Source organism: Peromyscus leucopus, chromosome 7 (genome assembly GCF_004664715.2).
Source record: "Peromyscus leucopus breed LL Stock chromosome 7, UCI_PerLeu_2.1, whole genome shotgun sequence".
Classification (NCBI taxonomy): domain Eukaryota; kingdom Metazoa; phylum Chordata; class Mammalia; order Rodentia; family Cricetidae; genus Peromyscus; species Peromyscus leucopus.
In genome coordinates this window covers 7,391,869-7,413,749 of record NC_051069.1, presented here as the reverse complement: position 1 = coordinate 7,413,749, position 21,881 = coordinate 7,391,869, and the positions used below count along the sequence as shown (strand labels likewise).

The 21,881-nt window shown below is 48.0% G+C and overlaps 1 protein-coding gene across 1 annotated transcript; it reads left to right on the top strand.

Annotated features, from left to right (window-relative positions):
* The first annotated feature begins 8,328 nt into the window (after nt 1-8,328).
* Nucleotides 8,329-20,255, top strand: Ubap1l (ubiquitin associated protein 1 like). The gene is made up of 5 exons (XM_028866585.2): nt 8,329-8,799; nt 12,689-13,270; nt 15,670-15,879; nt 19,084-19,185; nt 20,030-20,255. Exons 1-5 carry the CDS (start codon nt 8,440-8,442, stop codon nt 20,162-20,164), a joined length of 1,389 nt encoding a protein of 462 aa, XP_028722418.1. The 5' UTR covers nt 8,329-8,439; the 3' UTR covers nt 20,165-20,255.
* The last annotated feature ends 1,626 nt before the right edge of the window (nt 20,256-21,881 follow it).

Here is a 21,881-nt window from a genome sequence, read left to right as displayed (position 1 = left end):
TAATGGGTGTTATGCCTGCATGTATGTGTTTGCACTTCATGCATGCCTGGTGCCCACAGGCCAGAAGAGAGTCCAGTCCCTTGGTATTGGAGTTAGAGATGGTTCTGAGCCACCATATGGATGCTGGGGATCAAACCCAGGTCCTCTGGAAGAGCAGCCAGTACTTTTAACCACTGAGCCTCTGCTCTGGGCCCAGATTAATTATATTCTATATGGAAAAAAAATACACACATCCCCAAACCAGGACTTGTAAGAGACTAACACAAGTTTTTAAGGAATTAGGTAAACACAAGCCATGAGTGGAAAGAGTCATTGTATGTTAAATACTAAGTATTTAGTGGAGTCTGCTGTCTGAGAATTTGCTGCAACAAGCCAGCCAGCTTAATCTCTCTAAAACTCTTTATGTTTCCATGTCCATGTGACTTTTAAAAAAGCTTAGCTGGGATTACACCATCTGTTGTACTGTTCATGTCTTCATAGTCTGTCCACAGGGAAGCTCTCCTGGAGATTACAAGGTAAGTACAAACTGTGTCTTATTTCCAGATAGCTTCTTTTTTTTTAACCATACATTTAAAAATGCTTCTTTCAGCTGATACATGTTTCTGCTTTACCTTGTGAGTTAACTTGAACGAGCTGTGTACTTTTGTATAGATCTACACAGAAGTTCCTCATTGCCACACCTGGCTGCTGCTGAAGAATTTGTTTCCAAAGCAAATTCCATTTGGCTTTGGAATAAGCTTGTTTTCTCATAATTTCTGAATCAAAAATTGAGGCGTTCGAGGCAGGTGGTGTGGTGTTTGCCTTGTATGACCGCACATCAGTAGGTAGTTTCAGCTTTATTGGTTCCTGTGAGGATGAGGAAGCGAGGATTAGAGCTGTATCCTTTGGGAGATGGCTTTTGGTTTTCCATTTTCCAGGTATTGTAACTTAGGTGCTAAGAGCATAAAAAGGAGTGAACAGAATTCCTGCTTTCCTGGTGTTAAGAGAAGTAAAAACTTTGTGAAAGCTTTCTCCATCTTTCTCCATCTAGACTAGTTTTCACTGATACCGTAGCTGCACTGGAAGAGTTCTTCATTGTCACTGTGATGGTGCTACTAACACATCTGTATTTTCATTGCCCAGATGTTTCATACAGAGTGCTCGTGGATGCTGAGAAATATCTTATAACCCCACAGAGAACACAGGTTAAAAGGAAGATGGCCGTTAATACAACAATCCAAAACTGTTCTGAGTATTTAGAGGGCTCTATGAGATCACAAAGTAGGAACTGACTTCAGACAGATAACACAGTTAAGTGAGATTATGTAAAGTGTCATGTAGTAAGAGTAAGTCACTGTTCCATCTACATGTGTGTCCTGGTTCACAGCATACACTAAGGTCAGAGTAAATGGAGGAGGGAGCTGGGAATGTAGTTTAATTGGCACATGCTTACCTAGCATGCATGAAACCCTGGCTTCAGTCCCCAGCACCCTATAAAACCAGATTCCACACTTAGGAGGTAAAGGCAGGAAGATCAGAAGTTGAAGGCCATCCTCTGCTGTTTAGAAATTCAAGGACAGTCTGGAGGACTCAAAACTCTCAAAAAATGATTAGGAAAGATTGCTGAAAGCTGCTCTTGGAGAAAGGTGCTTTGAGCAGGTGATGTTTCAGCTCTGGGGGAAAAAGTTTTTAATTGTTGAGAAGAGAGAAAAACATAGGCAGAATCATGGTAGCTCTGCAGAGGTGCTATGGGGGCCAAGGGACCATGGCTACTCTGTCTGGAGTTACGTGGGTAAGAATCAGCCTAGTGCTGGGTGTGGTGGTGTATTCCTTTAATCCCAGCACTTCAAAGGAAGAAGCAGGCAGATTTCTGTAAATTCAAGGCCAGCCTGATCTACAGAGCAAGTTCCAGGGCAGCCAGGCCTACCTAGAGAAACATTGTCTCAAAAAGACCACATACACACACAGAGTCTAGCTATTGCAAGCCTTCAGAATTTTTATTTTTATTTGGAAAGCACCTGAGAACTATGGAAAGAGGAAGAATGGTGGCTTAATTTTGTAGTTTGAAATGATCACACTTCTGTGTGTAGAACAAAAATGCAATAGTAGCACAAGAGAAGTTAAACAGAGGTGAGCTGCTCAGTGAGGTAACACTGAAACCAGCTTGGATTCCCGTGTTAGCCATGGAGGTGCCACAGGCAGACTCTTAAACTTGGCAGAGGACTTGAGATGGGAGGTGGTAAAGGAAAGTGTCCAGTGAGTGTTAGCACCCTGCAACAGCTCATTATACCTGAGACAAAGACCTCTGGGGAGGAATTTGGGGGAAGAAAGGTGAAATTCACTTTGTGTGTGTTAAATTAGAGGCACTCTAAGCTTCTTGGGAGGTGCCTTGTAGGCAGGTGTTCATGAGTTTGATCTCAGAAGAGACATGGAGAAGGTGGGAATTGTTGGCAGGTAATCGAAGCTCTAAGCAAGGATGAAGTCATGTAGAGTACAGTGGGGAGTCATTCCTTGCTAGGCCCCCACCTAGGCCAGTCACTACAGCTTTCTCCAGTCTCCAGCCCCATACTTAGATATGCCCAATGGGCACATGAGCTGGGAATTGAGAAGTCTGGATTACAAAGTTTGTTGAAGTGCATCCTTGCTTTCCTTGTATACCCCACCCCATCCCAGCACCTCAGGGCTTTGTCTGCTACCTACTGATTGGAGTCAGAACTCAGCTCAAAACTTAAAGCCCTTGGGGCTGGAGAGATGGCTCCGTGGTTAAGAGGACTCACTGCTGTTCCAAAGAACCCAGGTTCAATTCCCTGCACCTATATGGCAGCTCACAAAAGTCTGTAGCTCCAGTTCCAGGAGATTCATCCAATACCTTCCTCTGACTTCAGAAAACACACACACACACACACACACACACACACACACACACACACTAAATAAATAAGTAAATAAGTAAATAAATATAAAAATACTTAAAATCCTCCCAAGCATGACCCTAATCTACCTACCCTGAATCACACACACAATAAATAAACAAATATAAAAATATTTAAAGTTCTCCCAAGCAGGACCCTAATCTACCCTGAGTCTTGCTGCAGAGTTCACATACTGTTCATTCACATGTGACCCTCTCACCCCACCCTGCAGATTCCTGTATCTGCTGTCTGTCTGCCACTGTTTCTTCTCTGGATGCCTGCTCTTTGATCATTTTTTCTGCTCACAATCCATCCTTCTACCCTTTGATACCCAAGTTAAACCCCATATATTTCCTAACGCTTTCCTAAGCCCCATGAGGACTAGGCTGCCTCTTCTGGAGGCACTCCCTGATGCATTTTAGGGTGTTATAACTAGCTCCAATCCACTGTGGCCTTTGCTGTTCTTCAGAAAGAGACCCTCAGACTCTCCAAATTAGAAGCCAGTTCAAGGTTGTGCAGAAAACAATTATTAAGGATGCAGATGTCGAGTGGAAGATGGGAAGAGGGATTGTTATGTCTGTATCTCAAGTGGACAAGAATTTATTCTGGAGCTTCAATAGAATCTGGGCTTTTCCTTCTCTATAATTCAAGGGTAGCTGAGACTGAAAGATAAATCTGAGGATGTTGAAACCTGCTTAGCTTTCCTGAGTCTCCTGTAACATCCTTAGGCCTCACAGGTATCCAGTAAAAATGAGCCGACAAGGCAGATTTTCCCCCAAGACTTGTCTGATCTTGCCCATAGAGGGGCATAAGTAGCCACTCACTGACATGCAGTGACATGGATTCAGGCAGGAAGAGACGAGTCCGAAAGGCTGGAAGACACCGTGATGAGAAGAAATAGACTGGGGAGGAGATGAGGGAATTAAGGGCTTTGGCCACCTGCCTTCACTTGACCTGTTTGCTCCCAGATTAGTCACTACGTGACTATTGGGAACAGGATGACCACACAGTGACCCCAAGCAGCAGGGCTTTGTGTCATCCTGCCAGGGCTGACCAATTGTTTGGGGCCAGAGGCATACCCTGGTCCTGGCTCCTGACTGTTACTAAACTGCCGGGCTGTGATAGGAATTTAGTTTACATTATAGGTAGTTGTGAGCTTGAATTCTATGTGAAAGAGTTTTATTTTGTTTTCCAAAGACAGTGAACTCCTTATTAAACCCTGTGTAAAAGACAAGTGATATGAAGATGCATTTTTAGTTGTAGAATTTCAGCCTTGGTAGATACCGGGCCAGTCCTGATTGACATCCTTCCCAACAGTGCATGAGAGTTACAGACGTTCACATCTTCAACAGCATGTCATGGCCAGGCCTTAATTTGAGCTATTCATGACTGATGTGTGGGTCACTGTTTGACTTTCTATACCCAATGACTAAAGAGGTTAAATATTACATCCTATATCTATTGGCCATTTGGATATCCTCCTAATGACATTTTAAAACTTCCTATTGTAGAAGTTCATTGTATAGGCTGAATATGAGTCCTTTGTTAGGAGATATTTTGCAAATATCATCTCCCATTCTGTGGTTGTCGTTAAACTCTGATGACTAAGACTTCTAACTTTAATCCCTTTTATCAGTATTTTTTTCATGGTTAGCCTTTTTTTCTTTGTGTGTATCTATATAATGTGATACTGGGGATTAACTGAGGGCCTCCTGCCCGCTACATAAGCACTCTACCACTGAGCTCTATAGCCCACCCTCTTTACTTTTGTGTTAAAACAGAGTCTCACTAAATTGCCCAGGCTAGACTTAAACTCATTCTGCAGCCCAGGTAGGCATTGAACTTGTGATCCTCTACCTCAGTGTTCTAAGTAGCTGGGATTAGAGACCTGTGCCACCGAGACCGCTCTGCAACACGAGTCTTTTGTAGACTTCTCTAAGACACCTTCATCTTGGGAGTCCATGTCTGCCCTGAGAGCACAGACCTCAGAGTCCTCTACTGCCAGTGCACCCCAGTCACCCAGTTCTCCATGGGTGATGTCATGGCTACATTTGTAAAATCAGCTTCACCAGCAACCATGCTCCCCCACAAGTCTATACCTCCATCTTGAGCTGCCAGGGTGTGATGGTAGACTTGAGCCAAAAGGACTCATATGTGGGTGTTGAAGGCCAGAGCAAGAGAAGCATCCTGACCCTGAAGTATCCCATGGAGCAAGGCATTGCTACCAAACGGGGCCACATGGAGATGATCTAGCCATGTCTTCTACAATGAGGTGTGTTTGGCCCCCGAGGAGTACCCCACACTGCTCTCTGAGGCTCCCCTAAACTCTAAGAGCAACCATGAAAAGATGACCGCTGGGCGGTGGTGGCGCACGCCTTTAATCCCAGCACTGATCTCTGTACGCCAGCCTGGGCTACCAAGTGAGCTCCAGGAAAGGCGCAAAGCTACGCAGAGAAACCTTGTCTCGAAAAACCAAAAAAAAAAGATGACCCAGATCATGTTCAAAACCTTTGACACCCAACCATTGCATGGCCATGCGGGAAATGCTGTCCTTGTACAACCCTGGTGGTAGCACCAGCAGCATGATGGACTCTCGAAACAGTCACTGCAACTTGTTTTTGTTTTCATTGTGCTCCCCTTTTTTATTCCCCCAACTTGAGATTATGAAGGCTTTGGACTTCCTGGGAATGGGTGGAGATGTTGAAGCATCCAAAGGCTCACCTGCACACTGATTTGAGACCAGTTTCATAAAAATGAACACCTTACAAACAAGTAGAAGTGTTTGTTTGGGGTAGAGAGATGACTCGCTGTTATGAACACTTGCTGCTCTTTCAAGGAACCTGGGTTTAGTTCTCAGCACCCACATGGTGGTTTACAATTGTAACTCCAGTTCCAGGGCATCTGATGTCCTCTTCTAGTGTTGAAACGCACTAGGCACACACACATGCACAACACACAGGCAGGTAAAACACTCATAAAATTAAAAAATATGATTGCATACTCATTTTTTTTTTGGTTTTTCGAGACAGGGCTTTACAGCTTTCTTTCCTGGAACTCACTTGGTAGACCAGGCTGGCTCGAACTCACAGAGATCCGCCTGCCTCTGCCTCCCGAGTGCTGGGATTAAAGGCGTGCGCCACCACCGTCCGGCTTGATTGCATACTCTTATCTTTATATACATATATACATACACACATATTGGTTTTTGAGTTGTTTTTTGGGTTTTTGTTTTGTGTGTGTGTTTGTTTTTTTTTTTACTGTTGTTTGTTTTGGTTTTTAGAGACCGTTTCTCTGTGTAGCCCTGGCTAGTCTGAAACTTGCTCTGTAGGTCAGGCTAGCTTTGAACTCAGAGATTTGCCTCCCTCTGCCTGCCTCTAGTTCTGGGATTAAAGGTGTGTGCTAAAGCTTTTGTTTGTTTGTTTGTTTGTTTTCCGGAGCTGAGGACCGAACCCAGGGCCTTGTGCTTGCTAGGCAGGCGCTCTGCCACTGAGCTAAATCCCCAACCCCAAGCTTTGTTTTTTTATCTTTGCTATTTTACATCTAGAATTGTAGGATTGAATTTAGGTATGATGTGAAGTAGAGGTTAAGTTTTTCCAGTTCTAAGGTTCATTTAAACTAAGCAAGTGCGCTACCACTGCGCTATACCTTCAGACCCAAGATTGCTTCATTCTTCCCTCCAGATGGATATCAGGTTGATCCAGAACATTTACTGAGCGGTCTTTTCTACTCTTCTGCAGAGCAAATGGTCGTTAATCAAGGGCCTGTATTGTGTGGCTGTCTCTGGATTATTTCCATTCTGGTCTGTTTGAAGGCCCCTGTCTCACCACCACACATTTCTTTCTGTTTGTTGGCTTGTTGTTTGGGGGGTTTTATTGTTTGTTTTCTCTAGTTTGGGGGAAAGGGTCTCACTATGTAGCCCTGACTGGCTTGGACCTCGATAAGTGGACCAGGCTGACCTTACACACACAGAGATTCTCCTGCTTCTGCCTCCAAGTGCTAGATTAAAGGCAATCTCTGGTAGTCTCTCTCTCTGCCTGTCTCCCCTCTTTCTTCTTTCTCATTTGGTTTTTGTTGTTGTTTTTTTTTTTAAGATTTCACTGGGACTAGGGAGATGGCTCAGTGGCTAAGACCACTTCCTATGCTTACAGAGGCCCAACATTAGACTCCAAATCCCATGTTGAGCAGCTCATAACACTCTTACCTCTGTGGGAACCTGCGTACATATCACTTACATCCACGTAGATGCACATACACATTAAAAACAATTGCCCTGGATTTTCTTGGTTCTTTGTATCCCATTTAATTTTAAAATTAGCATGCCAATTTATGCCAAAAATGTGATAGAATTATGATCTTTGGGATCTACAAATCAGTTTGTAGAGAATTATATACTGAAGTTTATCATCTTCCAGCAGGGTATGTTCCTCCATTTAATCTAATAGCTTTTGGTTTTCTGTATAGAGGTCTTACACATACTGTGTTAGATTAAATCCTTTGTGGTGTATATAATATCAATAAATACCAATGGTCTATTTTTAAAAATTCAATCTTAAATTAAAAAATTCTTTTATATGGTTTATTATTCACATATAAGGATGCAATTTACTTTGCATGGTGACTGCGTAGCCAATGTCCTTTCTAAACTGTGTTATGAATTCGAAGAGCTTGTTCATAGATTCTTTTGGAGTTTTCTCCTGTAACTGTGATCTACCAAAATGGTTGTTTCCTTCCTTTCCAATCTGTATGTGCATTAGTTTTCTTCCCTTGTTGCACAAGCTATCTGGTCCACATGGGACAGAAGACAAAGTGCTCTGACACCCTGTTTGCCACAGCCTTGAGGACATCGCTCACTATCTCGCTTTGAACAGGGTGTTTGCTGTAGATGGTTGGGGATATTCTTCACTAGGTTGAGGAAGTTGCCTTTTAGTCCTAAACTGCTATGACTTAAGGCTTTTTTTTTTTTGTGGGTTTTGTTTTTGTTGGGAGGTTTGTTTTTGTTGCTCTGGGTATCAAGCCCAAAGCCTCATGAAGATCAGGCAAACGCTGTCCCATTAGATAGCATCCTAGCCCCATGTTTCTTAGAATTAATAAAGAGAGGGTTGCTTGCTTAGGAAAGCAAAGCTCTGGGTTTGGACCTCCCTGCACTCCAGAAAAAAGAACACAGCTCAGCCTGAGAGACCGCTGTGTGGTAAGAACACTTCCTACTTTAAGAGGACCAGAGTTCTGTTCCTAGCACCCATGTCAGGCAGCTTATGGTCAAACCACTTGTAACTCCAGCTCCAGGGCATCCTGAGTCTATGGAGCTGTGCAGTTATATAATTTCTCCACTTTATTTTGTTCTTTAAAAAATACTGCATTGTGTGTGTGTGTGTGTGTGTGTGTGTGTGTGTGTGTGTGATATGCATATGTAGCATATCATGTGTGTGTAGGTCAGAGGATAACTTGCAGGAGAATGGCACAGGAAAATAATTGAAAAAAACATCTTACAATGTTTTAAGTAAGTTTATAGTTTTGTATTGGGCTTTATTCATAGCTATCTTGGGGGTGCATGCAGCCTGTGGGCATAGCTGGGACATGCCTGGTAACTCATGACTTGGACATGAAACAGTCAATATGGATGCTCTGGGTTCTACTCATTTCTTCCCTGTACAGCACTGGCCACTTCTTCTTTTCCTTCCAGTTGTGGGGGCCTCCACACAGGAGAGTGTGGCCTGAGGCTCGTTCTGAGGACTCTACACCCTCTCCCTGCCATCGGTCTTCTGAGACAGTTCCACCATTCTCTGGCAGGATGAACGCCCTTGATGGTGTCCCCTTCAAGGTGCCCAAGGGCTTTGCAATGGACACAGAGCCCCACCCTGCTCCAGAGCTCAGTGTCCCGGACTGTAGAGAGCTTCTGCTGGGCTCCATGGTAAGTGAGTCTGACTATCTGGCTCCGTCCCTGGATCTGACATCTGAGACCGGGTCCCTGGGACCTGTCTCATGATTGTAAAGGGAAGCTTGGTTTGCTTTCCAACAGTCCAGGGAGTCTGAAAGTAAGCTAATGGGTTCAAAGAAGAAGGCTGGGGTCTGGGTGATGGAGTTGTTTCCTAGATCAGCTGAGAGCCTGCCTGCCTGTGTGAGCGGCCTGTGTGAGCTGCTTGTCACTGCCAGTGTGCTCCACTTCATCCCCTCCTCCCCATCAGCCGTTAGAAATCACTCTTGGTGATAAGACTCCATTTCCAGAATAGTTAAAAAAAAAAAAAAAAAAGTACAAACAGCTAGCCAGGCGGTGGTGGCGCACGCCTTTAATCCCAGCACTTGGGAGGCAGAGGCAGGCAGATCTCTGTCAGTTCAAGATCAACCTGGTCTACAGAGCTAATTCCAGGACAGCCAGAGCTACACAGAGAAACCCTGTCTCAAAATAAGAAAGGAAGAAGCATTCTGTGTAGGCTCATGGGGAATAGTAGTCCAGAGCCCAGCACACTGGCTAGGGCCTGAAAGGACCTCAAGCACCCCTTAAGGTTAAAAAATGAATTAACTTTCTACAGAATCAAGTTTACTTAAAGATTTTGGAGGAGATACATTGCATTTACATGTATACTAAACCACAGGGCTGTAGCTCGGGTAGAGGAGTTGCCTATATCATAGCACAGATATATTCTAAGGTAGACACAGATCCACATAACTTAAAAAGTAAAATTGCCAAGAGCTTTCAAGTTGATCTGGGGCTCGCATGTGTGGTAGCGCATGCTATATAATCCAAGCACTTGAGAGGCTGAGGCAGGAAGATCCTGCGTTCCAAGACAGCCTAGTCTATAGTGAGATGGCAAAAACCAAACAACAAAAAGGATCTGAGTCAGCTCCTACTCACTCGGCACGGGAGAAACCTGAGGAGCAGAGAACAAATAGGATTTATTCAGTCATTGCCTGAGGCAAAACTGACGTTTAGTCCCAGTCTCCAGATCCTTTTGCCTTAGCTAAAAGTAGGATCTAACACATGAGAGATAACATAAAAAAACACGTGAGGTTTGTAGGGAAAAGTAATAAAAAAAAAAAAAAAAAAAAAAACACCGGAGGGACTGGGGGAGTGGTCCTGGGAATTCAGAGCAGAGAGCACAGAACAGGGTCTAGGATGGGGAGACCTGGGCGGGCGGAGCGGAGCGGAGAGGCTCCAGTGGCCTCCAGAGCACTCAACAGGGTGCCCAGGCCCTGCTCTTTGTACACAGCTCTGAGTCTTCCTGCAGCCTGTACTATGGCCTCTCTTTCTCTGACACAGGCCTGTGCCACCGAGGAGAGGAACTTGGTTGTCAGTCTTACATAGAAGGCACTAACCAGAAGTCCTTATGTGTGCATGTGCAAAAATAACCACCCATTTTTTTCTTTTCTTTTTAAAAAAAAATTTTATTTTTATTTTATATGCATTGGTGTTTTGTCTGCATGTATGTCTGTGTGAGGGTGTCAGATCTTGGAGTTACAGACAGTTGGGAGCTGCCATGTGGGTGCTAGGAATTGAACTCAGGACCTCTGGAAGAGCAGCCAGCACCCTTAACCACTGAGCCATCTCTCCAGCCCCTTCTTTTTCCTTTTTTGCTCATGGGTATTTCTTTTTGTTTTCATTTCAATGTATTATTAAGTTTTTGTTGTTTGTTTGTTTTTCAAGGTAAGATTTCACTATATGACTCTGGCTGTCCTGGAACTCACTCTGTAGCCTGGCCTTGAACTTAGAAATGACCTTGCTTCTGCCTCCCGAGTGCTGAGATTAAAGGCATGCACCACCACCACCACCACCACCACCACCACCACCACCACCACCACCACCACCACCACCTGGCTTATAAGAATTTATTAGTCTATAGTTTATTGTTTTTCATTGTATTTTGTATTATTATCATAGGAAACTTGTTGAACTAGTTCACTCTTGCTGGATAGTTAGGTTGTTCTGGAAACTACTTGCCTATATACAAAGATCCTTCAGGATTTGCATAAATTGTGTCTGGTGTGAAGCTGTCTTTTCTTCTCCGCTGTCTTTCCTGCCATGCCTGCTCTTGCTCCAGTCTCTCTAGTCATCTTTCCTGCATATTCACATGGGCCTGCTGTGTGCCTGGGCAGGCCTGGGCCCCGAAGCTGGAGAGGAACAAAGCGTGGTCTCTAGCTCTGGACAGGCACTCACACTGGATCAGCTGAGCTATGTCCCTGTCCCCAAGGTAGAGCTCTGTCAGCAGAGGGGAGAGTGTCCGCACTGTGAGTCTAGAGTTTGTGTGTCCTTCTGCCCACCCACCTCTTCTCCCTGCTTCCCAACACCAAACACTCCGTTCCCCAGACGCTTTCCTCTGTTAGCTATAGGAGAGAGAACTCTGAAACGGCCTCCTGCAGCTGTTTCTTTGTGCTGTGTTGGGGATGGAGCCCAGAGCCTTGTGCACTCCATGCAAGTGTTTGACCACTGAGCTAAAATACTGATATTTTTAGCAGAATTGTATATTTTTGTTCTTAACTTTAAAGATAAGTGGTGGGAAGACTCTGGTTTTTGCCTCATTTGTCAACTCCCGTTAGATTACTTATGTGGGCTCTAGTCTGCTTGCTTTCTCTTTTTTGTCTTTCCATAGTGAGCATTTCACTATGATGTAATCTTGGCTGGCCTCTATCTCTCTATGTAGAACCAGGCTGGCCTGGAACTCATAGAGATCTGCCTGCCTCTGCCCCCATTGCTGGGATCATCACACCTGGCTCTGTTCTGCTCTTTTTTTTTTCAGTTGGTTTGTTGAGACAGGGTTTCTCTGTGTAGCCTTGGCTGTCCTGGAACTTGTTCTGTAGACCAGGCTGGCCTTGAACTCACAGAGATTCGCCTGGCACTGCCTCCTAGTGCTGGGACTAAAGGTGTGTGTCACCACTGCCCGGCTTTATTCTGCTTTTAAGTACCTGACATGCAGTGGAGGAGGCTCTGTAGTCAGAGAGACAGAAACACAGCGCAGCCACTCACCACCTACCCGTCCCCAACAAATAGCATCACCTGAGCCTCGTTTTCTAGTCTGGAAAACAGGGAGGACTCCTGAACCCACCAAGTGGAGTTCAATGAAGATTAGATTGTTATGTTTTCTGGGCCCTGAAATAATCTTGGGTATCAGCAAAGGGAGTGAGGACAGGTATTACCATTGTCTGAAGAAGTTTGTCTGCCGGACCTCCTTCTCAGGCTGACAGCTCTGTGGCCAGTGATCTGGGCCCAGCCGAGAGCTCCTTGACCAAGAACACACTGCTTTTGAAACAAGGTTTTATGTAGTCTAGGATGGTCTTAAATTCACCATGTAGCCCAGAAGGACCTTGAACTTCCTCTTTTCCTGCTTCTACCTCTCAAGTTCTTAGCCCACAGGTGTGCGTGACCATGTCCAGTTTATGTGGTATCGGGGTTGGAACCCAGAGATTTGTGTGTGCTGGGCAAGCCCCTCTGCCCACTGACCTAAGCCCCCAGACCACAAAAGTGGTTTCTACTGTAGTGTCTTGAGGTTGCTGTTGCTCAATGACGTACTGAATGGTGACAGGTTTTAAATATTGGAGTTCTACCGTGGTTAATACTGTTAACTCATTACTCCATTTGCCCTTCATGTCAGGGCTTGCCATTGAACTGTTATGAAGTCTGTCAGCCTCAGAAAAACACCTGTAAAGGAGGATGGGAGTGGGCTGTGAGGATACCCAGAGCTTAGAGCCAGGAGCTTTCCCCATCTGGCAAATTTGACTGAACAGGGTCCCCAGGGCAGCACTGAGGGCTGTGTCTCCACGGCCCTGGCTTGCCACAGCTGAGCCTCCCGTCACCCATCTCTCTGCAGTATGACTTCAGCCTGGAGAGGAAGGCTCTCTTCTGGGTGGAAGCAGCCATCCGAGGACCTTGTCCCCAACACTGTAATGACCCGGGGATTGCATCAGCACCTCCAGCCTGGTTCTTACTCGTCAGTCCAAACGGCAGTCTGGTGCCTGCACCTGCTGAAGTCAGAGGCCCAGAGGCTGGACTACAAGAACCTCCCGAGGAGGAAGAAGAGGAGGAAGAAGAAGAAGAAATAGGGGAGAAGGGGGATGAGGAAGATGCCTCCTCTGCCAGCGAGGAGGAGATGGACTCCAGCAGCCCTCAGCCCGGCTCCCCTACAGGCCATCGCCGCTACTCCCTGGGTGTGCTGCGAAACATGAGGTCTGAGCTGGCTGGTGCCCGGCGCCGGCTCTCGGAGAGCAGACTGGCCACGTGTCCTCGGGCCCTTCTGCACCGCTTCCGAGGCCACCGCACTCTGAGCCTGAGTGCCAGCCCGGCGCCAGCCCCTGGCCTAGCACCGCAGCCCCCCAGCATCCCCGAGCTGCCCCCACGACCCTCCACCGCCGACGCCATGCCTCCACTGCGGAGCCACAAGCCTACTGTCGCTGTAAGAACTGTGGTTCTCCTCCAAGGCCACAGGCCCTCAGCCAAGGCTTCCAAGCTGAGGGCCCGCAGCCTGGGTTCCTTCCTCCCTGCACCGCTCTCTACTCATCTGCTCACACCTGGCCCTGTGGTCCTGTCCCTCCTACAGCCCGGTATATCCGGCTTGGAGGCTCTTGATTTCCCACATGGGCGTATGTCCCAATGATTAACAACCATAGTTTCTAGTCCCATCTTTCTCTTGCAGTGGAATATGAATTCTTCTAGGGGTGGGATGGGATAATATTCATTTGTTTCCTGGGCACAGTAGACCCTACCAACAGGGGGAGCTCAGTGCGTGCCTTCTGCAGACTCAAATCTGGGGCTTCACACTGAGCAGGCTGGAGAGGCAGGCTCAATAAAGAAATATTCACGGAACAGTTGCTTCCCACCAGACACCCACAGGACAAAGAGAGCTGGTCAAGAGGATGTGGGGAGAGGCCTAGACTCAGCTGTGGGATCAGCTTTTGACAGACAAGCCTGGTGTAGCGGGCAAGACCAGGGTAGAGGGAGTCGCAGAAAGTTCCGGGTGCAGAAGCCTAGAGTCCAGAGGAACTTACAATCTGGGCAGCTCAGCTGTGAAAAATTTTGTATTTATATCTTTTTTCTATTAAGTAGATTTCAGGGTCCACAAGTCCTAGATCCAGGGAAGACCGAGGTAGATCCGGACTGGTAGCAGAATATGGTGCTTGGGCACAGCGTTCTGTCCCAGTCAGACACCAAGGTGCTACAGAAAAGGCCAAGGAGAAACTGAATCCAAAAGACAGAGTCCAGGAGTCTGGCTGGGTTGCTGGGCCACTCTGTGCTACCCTCTCTACTTATAAAGTGGATCCGCGTGACAGGAGGGGCTTGGGGAGCTGGGCAGCTTCCAGATGTTGATGCCGGAAAAGCTCTTCGCTGTCATTAGCAGAGCATGGTGGTACACACTTGTAATCTCAGCAACTCAGGAGACTGAAGCAGGAGGATTGCCAGTGTGGGACCAATTTTGGCTACATAGCTACTTTAAGGCTACTCTATGCTACATAGTTATTAAACAAGCTATTGTCTAAAAATTCAACTTTAGCAACAACTCTAGTTGGGGGCAGCTGGGGCAGGAGGAAGAGGCATAAGGAAACTGAGGCAGACAGTAGCTAAGAGTCTTTTTATTTATTTACCTATCTATTTATTTATTTAGAGTCTCTTTCAAAGACAAAAGTAATTCCACTGCTCAAATCTGGATGTTCCTCAACTTAGGGTAAAAGGAGGAGTCATAGCAGAGAATCCTGACAAAGTGTGACAGGTGGGGAATCCATATGTCCCATGTATTAACCAAGGCCCAGAAGCAAGGCAGCACCTGGTTTCCCTCAGGGGAGGGGAGAAGTCCGATGGTGTGCCACCAGTGCCTCACTAGTTTGGTTCCTAGCTGGGAAGTCCTTCCTCATGATGCCAGGCAAACACAGGAATGTCCTCAGCGAATGTCTTCTGTAGTGCAGCATTCCCCTGAGTCAACATGCTTGAGTCCCGTCCTGCTGGGCTTGGCTCAGCCAAACTCCAGGAGAGAGTGGCTGGGAAGATGTTCCCTCTCACTGAGTTGTGGGGTACAGCAACCTCAAGGTAGGGTTCATATCTCAAACGTCTACTGTGCATTGGGTCACTGACTTCTCTGAACCTGGATGATCCTCTCTCTCTCTCTCTCTCTCTCTCTCTCTCTCTCTCTCTCTCTCTCTCAAACAGAATCTCATGTAGCCCAGGTTGACCTCGAACCTGCTCTGTAATGGTAGCTGAGGACAACCTTGAACTTATTATCTTCTTGCATCTGACATTACAGGCGTACACCACCATGCTCTGTGCATGAGATGCTAAGGACTGAACCCAGGACCTTGTGCATTCCAGACAAACATACTACCAACTGAGCTATATACCTTGTCTGTCTGTCTCTTGTTATCTCTTCCTGACCTGACCTTGTTCTATGATGCCCAGGCTCACCTTGAATTCCTGGGCAATCAAGCAATCCTCCTGCCTCAGCTCCCAAGTAGCAATGATTACAGGCATGTACCACCACACCTAGGCTACCTGTCGTATTTCATTTACAGTGTTGTAGGCACCAAGTGAAACATGAGCCTTTGCTGACAGCTTCTGCATGCCAGGCCCTTCGCTAATTAATCGCTTTGCTCATGCTCTGATTTATATCTCCTGACAGCCTGATGAGGGAGTTCCAAGATGGCCTCTGTTGACATCTTGGCAAAGTGAATAGAAAATGAGTTGGGCCTGCAGGACCTACAGCTCTCCACAATGTGCATAACATGGGATGCAGTCAGCCCTTCAGATGTCCAGCCCAGCTGACTGTGACCTCCTTTGGTTACTGACCTGTTACCCTGTCTGTTTCAGTCCCTCAGCCCCTACACCTGCTTGCCACCTCTTAGTGGGACACCCCAGCCCCTCGACTCCTATAGATTGCATCCTGACTCAGCAACTGACCTGCTGTCTGCTCTGACCAAAGAGGAGCAAGACCTCATCGGGCCAGTGGTTGCTTTGGGCTATCCCCTGGGAAGGGCCATTGTGGCTCTGCAGAAGACAGGAAGGCAGAGCCTGAGCCAGGTGAGTGGGCCCAGGGCTGAGGGGCTGCCATGCTGGAGCTTTTGACCTTTAACTTGCAAAGGGTTTGCGTCCTCCCTCTCTCTCTCCCGTCTCCTCTCTTGCAGTGCTGGGGAATCCACGGGCCTTGTACATAGTCGGCAACCTCTCTACCATTGCTCTAGAGCTCCAGCCCTTGAGTCCGTCTCTTTAGAGGCAGAACCTCACCTTGGCACAAATTACCAAGTTTGTGATTGAATTTCTAGGCCTTACTGCTTCCCCTCCACAGGACTTCAGCAGGAATCCCCATGGCCATTTGGGGGAATCTCCATAGTCAAACCCTATCCTAGTCCGTGCCCCAAATACAGGCGGCTGGAGCTTTAGACAACCAAGAACCTCTCTAGAACTGTCCAATAGGACAATCTCTACTGAGAGATATCTGTATGTGTGTATTTGCTCATGTGTGTGCTCTGTGTGTGTGTGTGTGTGTGTGTGTGTGTGTATGTGTGTGTGTGTGTATGCAAATATGTGTGAAGGCCATAGGTCAGCCTCAGGTGTCTTCCTCAAATACTGTCACATCTTTTTAGACAGTCTCTTACTTCTAAGTGATATTTGCTGCTTCAGCTAGGGTGGCTGCCTCAGTCCAGTGATTGGTGATACTTGCCAACTAGGCCACATTTCTTCAGAATACTAGCTCAGTTGGTTCCAGTTGGTTCCAAGAGTAGAAGATGCTTCCAGGTCACCTGAGCCTAGCCTTCAGGTTGTGTGTGGTCCCTTCCACCTCTTCTGTTGGTCAAAGCGTGTCCAAGACCAGTCCAGATCTGAAGCGTGGAGAAATAGACTCTACCTCTTGATTGGAGGGACTACAGAGAAATCCTATCCACTGTCAACCTACCACAATGGGGTTCAGGTGCTCAGGAGAGGTTTCGTGGGAGTTCCACACACTGAGGTAGACTTCGAGGCTAGAAGAGCTCTGACTCTGAGATAAGAAGCGCTGCCATGACAGGGACAATATCTTTGGGAGATGCTACCTAACCAGTCTAGCTGTGGGAGGTAAGAGAGACAGGCTCCTGGGACTTAAGAGAGGAAATTGGGGGCCAGTGGAGGGTACCTTGATGCCTAGATTAAAAATGTCGGTAAATGACCCAATAGACAACTGGGAAGTATGGAGGGACTGTGAGCAGGGATGGGAGGTGGGACTGAATGCCTCTGCCTTCGCCCACTCCCCATCCCAATGTGCCTGTCCACTGTCACGTCAGCTCAACCCCCCCCCCCCCCCGCCATTCCTGCAGCCCACTTTAGCTGATCAGAGTGACCCTGGGAGGTCAGGTGATATGGAGCCTCATTCTGGCAAACCATCAGCTCTGCCAGGGCCTCCATTTCCTCAGCGTGGAAAGGGTGGGGTGAAAGACTTTCAAAATGTGCTCAGAGCCAGGTCTATGTGTCCCGTGGTAGCTCCTCCCCAGGGACTCCTTGCTCCTGCATCCATAGACCTCCAGCTGCAGGCAGCCTGCTCTCTGCTGCTGCTTGTTGAAGCTTCCTGTGCGGGGACGAACAGACCAAGAGCTCTGAGAGTTTGAAAGCCACAGAGCTGGACGATCTGTGCTCCCGCCGGCTCTGAAGGTCAGCAGAAACTTGACCTAATCCTTCCCAGCGACACACGTGGTTCTCACGGCCTAGAGCTTTCATCTGGCACCTGTCCCCTATAAATCCTGCTTTGATTTGCCCAGCACTGGCATTAGTCCCCCATGTCTGGTTTATCTCCTCTGCTAAGCTGCGAGTTCCTTGAAGGTAGTTCTTAATTGGTTTTATGAACATGGCATGTGTTTATTGGGCTCCTTTGCCTCCGCTGCTGTGGGGACTAGTGAGTGGACACACATGTAAAGTGGAGCGGTGTGCACTGCACTGGGTGGGTGGGGCCCAGTGAACACAGAGTCTGCAGAGAGGCCTCCTGGGAGGAGACTGAGTCTTGGATGGGGAGCTGGACAGAGGCCTGGAGAAAAGGAGGAAGCTGAGTCTGGGAGCAGGATGGAGAACCGTGATGAGGCGGCACATTTGTTTTGGAGACAGGGTGTTTATGTAGCTAGGCTGGCCTTGAACTCACTATGTAGCTGAGGATGATCTTTAACTTAATTAGTGTGTGTGGTGTGCGTGTGCACACGTGTGCATGGCTACACGTGGTGTAGTGTTTGTGCACATGTGTGTGCAGGTGCAGACACTCATGAGCGCATGAGAGACCAGAGAAAATAGCCTGGTCTGTCCTTTTCTGCTTTATTCCCTGAGACAAGATCTCTCGCTGAACCCACAGTGCTGAGGTTACAGCCTGGCATGTGTCGATGTCCAGGGTTTTATGTGGGTGCTGGGCACTTGAACTCAGGTCCTCACATTTAGGAAGCAAGCATTGTTACCCACAGGGCCATCTCCTCAGCCTTGACCTTAACTTCTGATCCTCCTCCTTGCACCTTCTCAGTACACCATCGCGCCCAGTTATCTGGGGCTGGGGATGGAGCCTCTTCCATGAGAGGCAAGCACGCTACCAGCTTAGCTACCTTAAGGCGGCACTTACTTTGGTTTTTGTTGTTTTTTGAGATGACAGGTCTTTCTATGTTCCTGGCTAGCCTCAAGCTCACTATGTAGCCAGGCCAGCCTTGAGCTAAGGATCCTCTGGTGCAGCTGTTTACCCTGAAGGCAAAACAAGCCTCTGACGACATAATCGGATGTGTGTGTGTGTGTGTGTGTGTGTGTGTGTGTGTGTGTGTGTGATCAGAACAAGCTTTTCTGCCACGTCCCCTCGCCCAGCTCTGGTGCAGACTGTTGCCTGGTGGGAATTCTGTTCATCCTAGGTGACAGGTGTGTCTGGGGGTGGGGAGGGGTGCATAGGGATAGGAGCGTGAGGAGGCTCCTTTTACATTTGGGTGCTCCTCTGAGGAGGATGGTGAGTCGGGTGGCCATGGTGGGATGGACTTACTTGTTCAGAGCTTGTCCTGCACCCCACTTAGGCTCTAGGAACATTTGAACAGCCCTTTTCTTGGATTCTAGCCCCCTACCTGGGACCCTGAGGACCTGTTGTCTCTCTTCTGTTGGCTGTTACTGTGATAGGATGTCCAGTCTGCATGGCCCTGGGGAAGCCCTGGGGTGACCCCCCAGCACGCCCTAGCCCTGGGGTGACTCCCCGCATGCCCGGCCACTCCTCTTACTACCTTTTCCCCTCTGCCCTCTTTGGCCCAGTTCCTCGGCTACCTCAGTGCCTGCGAGAGGCTGCTGCGTCAGGGCTATGACGAGGCCCTGGTGGATGAGGCCATGGAGATGTTCCAGTTCTCCGAGCACCAGGTCAGCTGGGTCTCCTGCTTGGGCCCCAGGAAGTGGAAGCATAGGGTGCAGGGGTGCGGCAGCCCCAGAGCAGGCTGTGGAGCTGCAGGAGGGAAGTGGCCTGTTCACACTGGGGACAAAGTACTGACCTAGAGAGTGGAGTACAGCCCAGGTGGGAAACAGAACGAAGGGGTGGAGAGGGCAGGAGGCTGGTGTAGCAGGGGCTTTTCTGTGGGTAACCGAACCAACACACCGCATATTATTGGATTCCTGGTGTTTTTGAGACTCCCGTGCAGGAGCAGGCGGAAGACTTGAACTCAGGGAATTTGTGCCCTCCCGGCATGCAGGGAGCTGCAGGCCCTACAGAAAGAAACAAGTGTCCATGACAGCTCCTGCCTCAGTAACAGGGCAGCCATTCACAGGGCTAAGAGTTTCAGGAAGGACTGGGTACCAAAGGGGAGAGGAAGCCATGGTGGGTGGCAGGAGCGTGGGGGTGGGGTCTTCAGCAGAGGCTGAGCAGCACAAAACCCAGCAGTACCAGCACACCGGCAGCACCCCTGGCTGGGCCTCTGTGTCCCCCTGGTCCCGCTATGCAGCCCTCATCCTGCCCTAATACCAGTCACAGGGAACCAGGGTGAGCCAGATGATGGGGCCTTCTTTCCTTGGTAGAGGAAGAAAGCATGGAGCTCGCTGTCCCCAGAGGAAGAGAAAAATGCCAGGCACAGCCCAGGGTCAGGCTTCCCTGGTGAAGGGACCACAGCTTTCTGGGATGGTTTGAGGTGCAGCGGGCACCAGTTTGGGGGGGGGATACCCAGGACTGAGGCAGCCTTGCAGTGATGGAGTTCCCCGTCTCCCTCCTCTTCAGGCGGGGGAGTTCCTGCGCCTCTGGCAGCAGTTCAGTGACATGGGCTTCCAGCCAGACCGGATCAAGGAGGTGCTGCTGGTCCACGGCAATCGGCGGGAGCAAGCCCTGGAGGAGCTGGTCGCCTGTGCCCAGTGACAAGCCAGGATACTCCGTGACACATGGCTGACCAGTGAAGTACCAGACCCACCACCCATCCTAACTGCATTATTAAAACCTAATAAGACAAGCCTGGTGGTGGTGGTGGTGGTTGGCGGCGGCGCATACATTTAATCCCAGCACTTGGGAGGCAGAGGCAGGTGGATCTCTGAGTTCAAGGCCAGCCTGGTCTACAGAGTGAGTTCCAGGACAGCCAAGGCTGTTCGATACCGTCTTAGGGCGAAGAGACACCATGACCACAACAACTCTTACAAAGGAAAACATTTAATTGGTTGGCTTACGGTTTCAGAGGTTCAGTCCATTATCATCCTTGTGAGACATGTCAGCATGCAGGCAGACTTGGTGCTGGAGAAGGAGCTGAGAGAGGGGAAGGAGCTACATCTTAATACACAGGCCACAGGAAGTGGTCTCAGACACTGAGTGTGGCTTGAGCACATATGAGACCTCAAAGCCCACCCCCACAGTGACACACTTCCTCAACAAAGCCACACCTACTCCACCAAAGCCACACCTCCTAATAGTGCCACTCCCTATGAGCTTATGAGGGCCAATTATATTCAAACCACCACACACATTGAAACCCTGTTTGGGGGGTGGTGGTGGACAAAACCAATCCAAACCAAAACAAAACTAATAAGACTAAAGCCAGGTGTGGTGTCTCAAGCCTTTAATCCCAGCACTCAAGATGCAGAGAAAATGGATTCTTGAACTTGAGGCCAGCCTGGTCTACAGAGTTCCAGGATAGCCAGGACTACACAGAGAAACCTCATCTATAAAAACAATTATGAAATTAAATTAAAAATAAAAAATACCTAACAAAGCAGGGCATGCTTACTGTGAAGCACAGAGAATGTCATGGGTGGGAGTCATTACCAAACAGCCATTGCTAGAAGCAGCAGGTAGAGAGGAACTGTTTCTTGGGCAAGCCTTGGAAAGCATTCTGTATTTAACTCTTTAAACTATGAGCATTAATTTTGAGACAATTAAGTAAATGACAGGAATTATCTTGAATCCTGCATGTTTGGGACCTTGGTGTGGGAATCCCTTAATATATATCAGACACCCTGAGTTCTTTTTAATGTATTTACTTTATATGTGTTATGTTTACACACACATGCATGCAGGTACCCACAGAAGCTAAAAGAGGGCATCAGATCCCCTGGGGCTGGAGTTATAGGTGGTTGTGAGTCACCTGATGTAGGTGCTGGGGACCAAACTCCAGTCCTCTACAGGAGCAGCATGTGCTCTAAAGCTCCTGACTGCTGAGACACTTCTCTGGACACACCCCGAGTTCTTACTGTCCATGTCCGACTCAGGAACACTCTCAGCTTCAATTTCCTAAGGAAAAATATAAAACTGACGTAAAATATAAAATATAAAAGTTCCTATGGTGGCGCATGCCTTTAATCCTAGCCCTAGGAGGCAGAGGCAGAGGCAGGCAGATCTCTGTGAGTTTGAGGCCAGCCTGGTCTACATAGCAAGTTCCAGGACAGCCTGAGCTACATAGCAAGACCCTATCTCAAACATAATAAAACAAAGGAATCTGACTAGGTCTACATTTTCCAGGCCTGGCTCCTCGTCCATAAAATTTTTAGGGAATCCCTGGGTCCTGCACCTTATATTCTGATTCAGAAAGCACAGATGGGAAGGCCTCCAGGAATCTGGGGTTTTGTTGTTGGTTGGTTAGAATTACATT

Coding starts and splice junctions, on each gene's coding strand:
- Ubap1l (XM_028866585.2), top strand. CDS start 8,440: ATGCAGCCTGTGGGCATAGCTGGGACATGCCTGGTAACTCATGACTTG. Junction 8,800..12,688: donor AGCTTCTGCTGGGCTCCATG/GTAAGTGAGTCT, acceptor ATCTCTCTGCAG/TATGACTTCAGCCTGGAGAG. Junction 13,271..15,669: donor GCCACAAGCCTACTGTCGCT/GTAAGAACTGTG, acceptor TGTCTGTTTCAG/TCCCTCAGCCCCTACACCTG.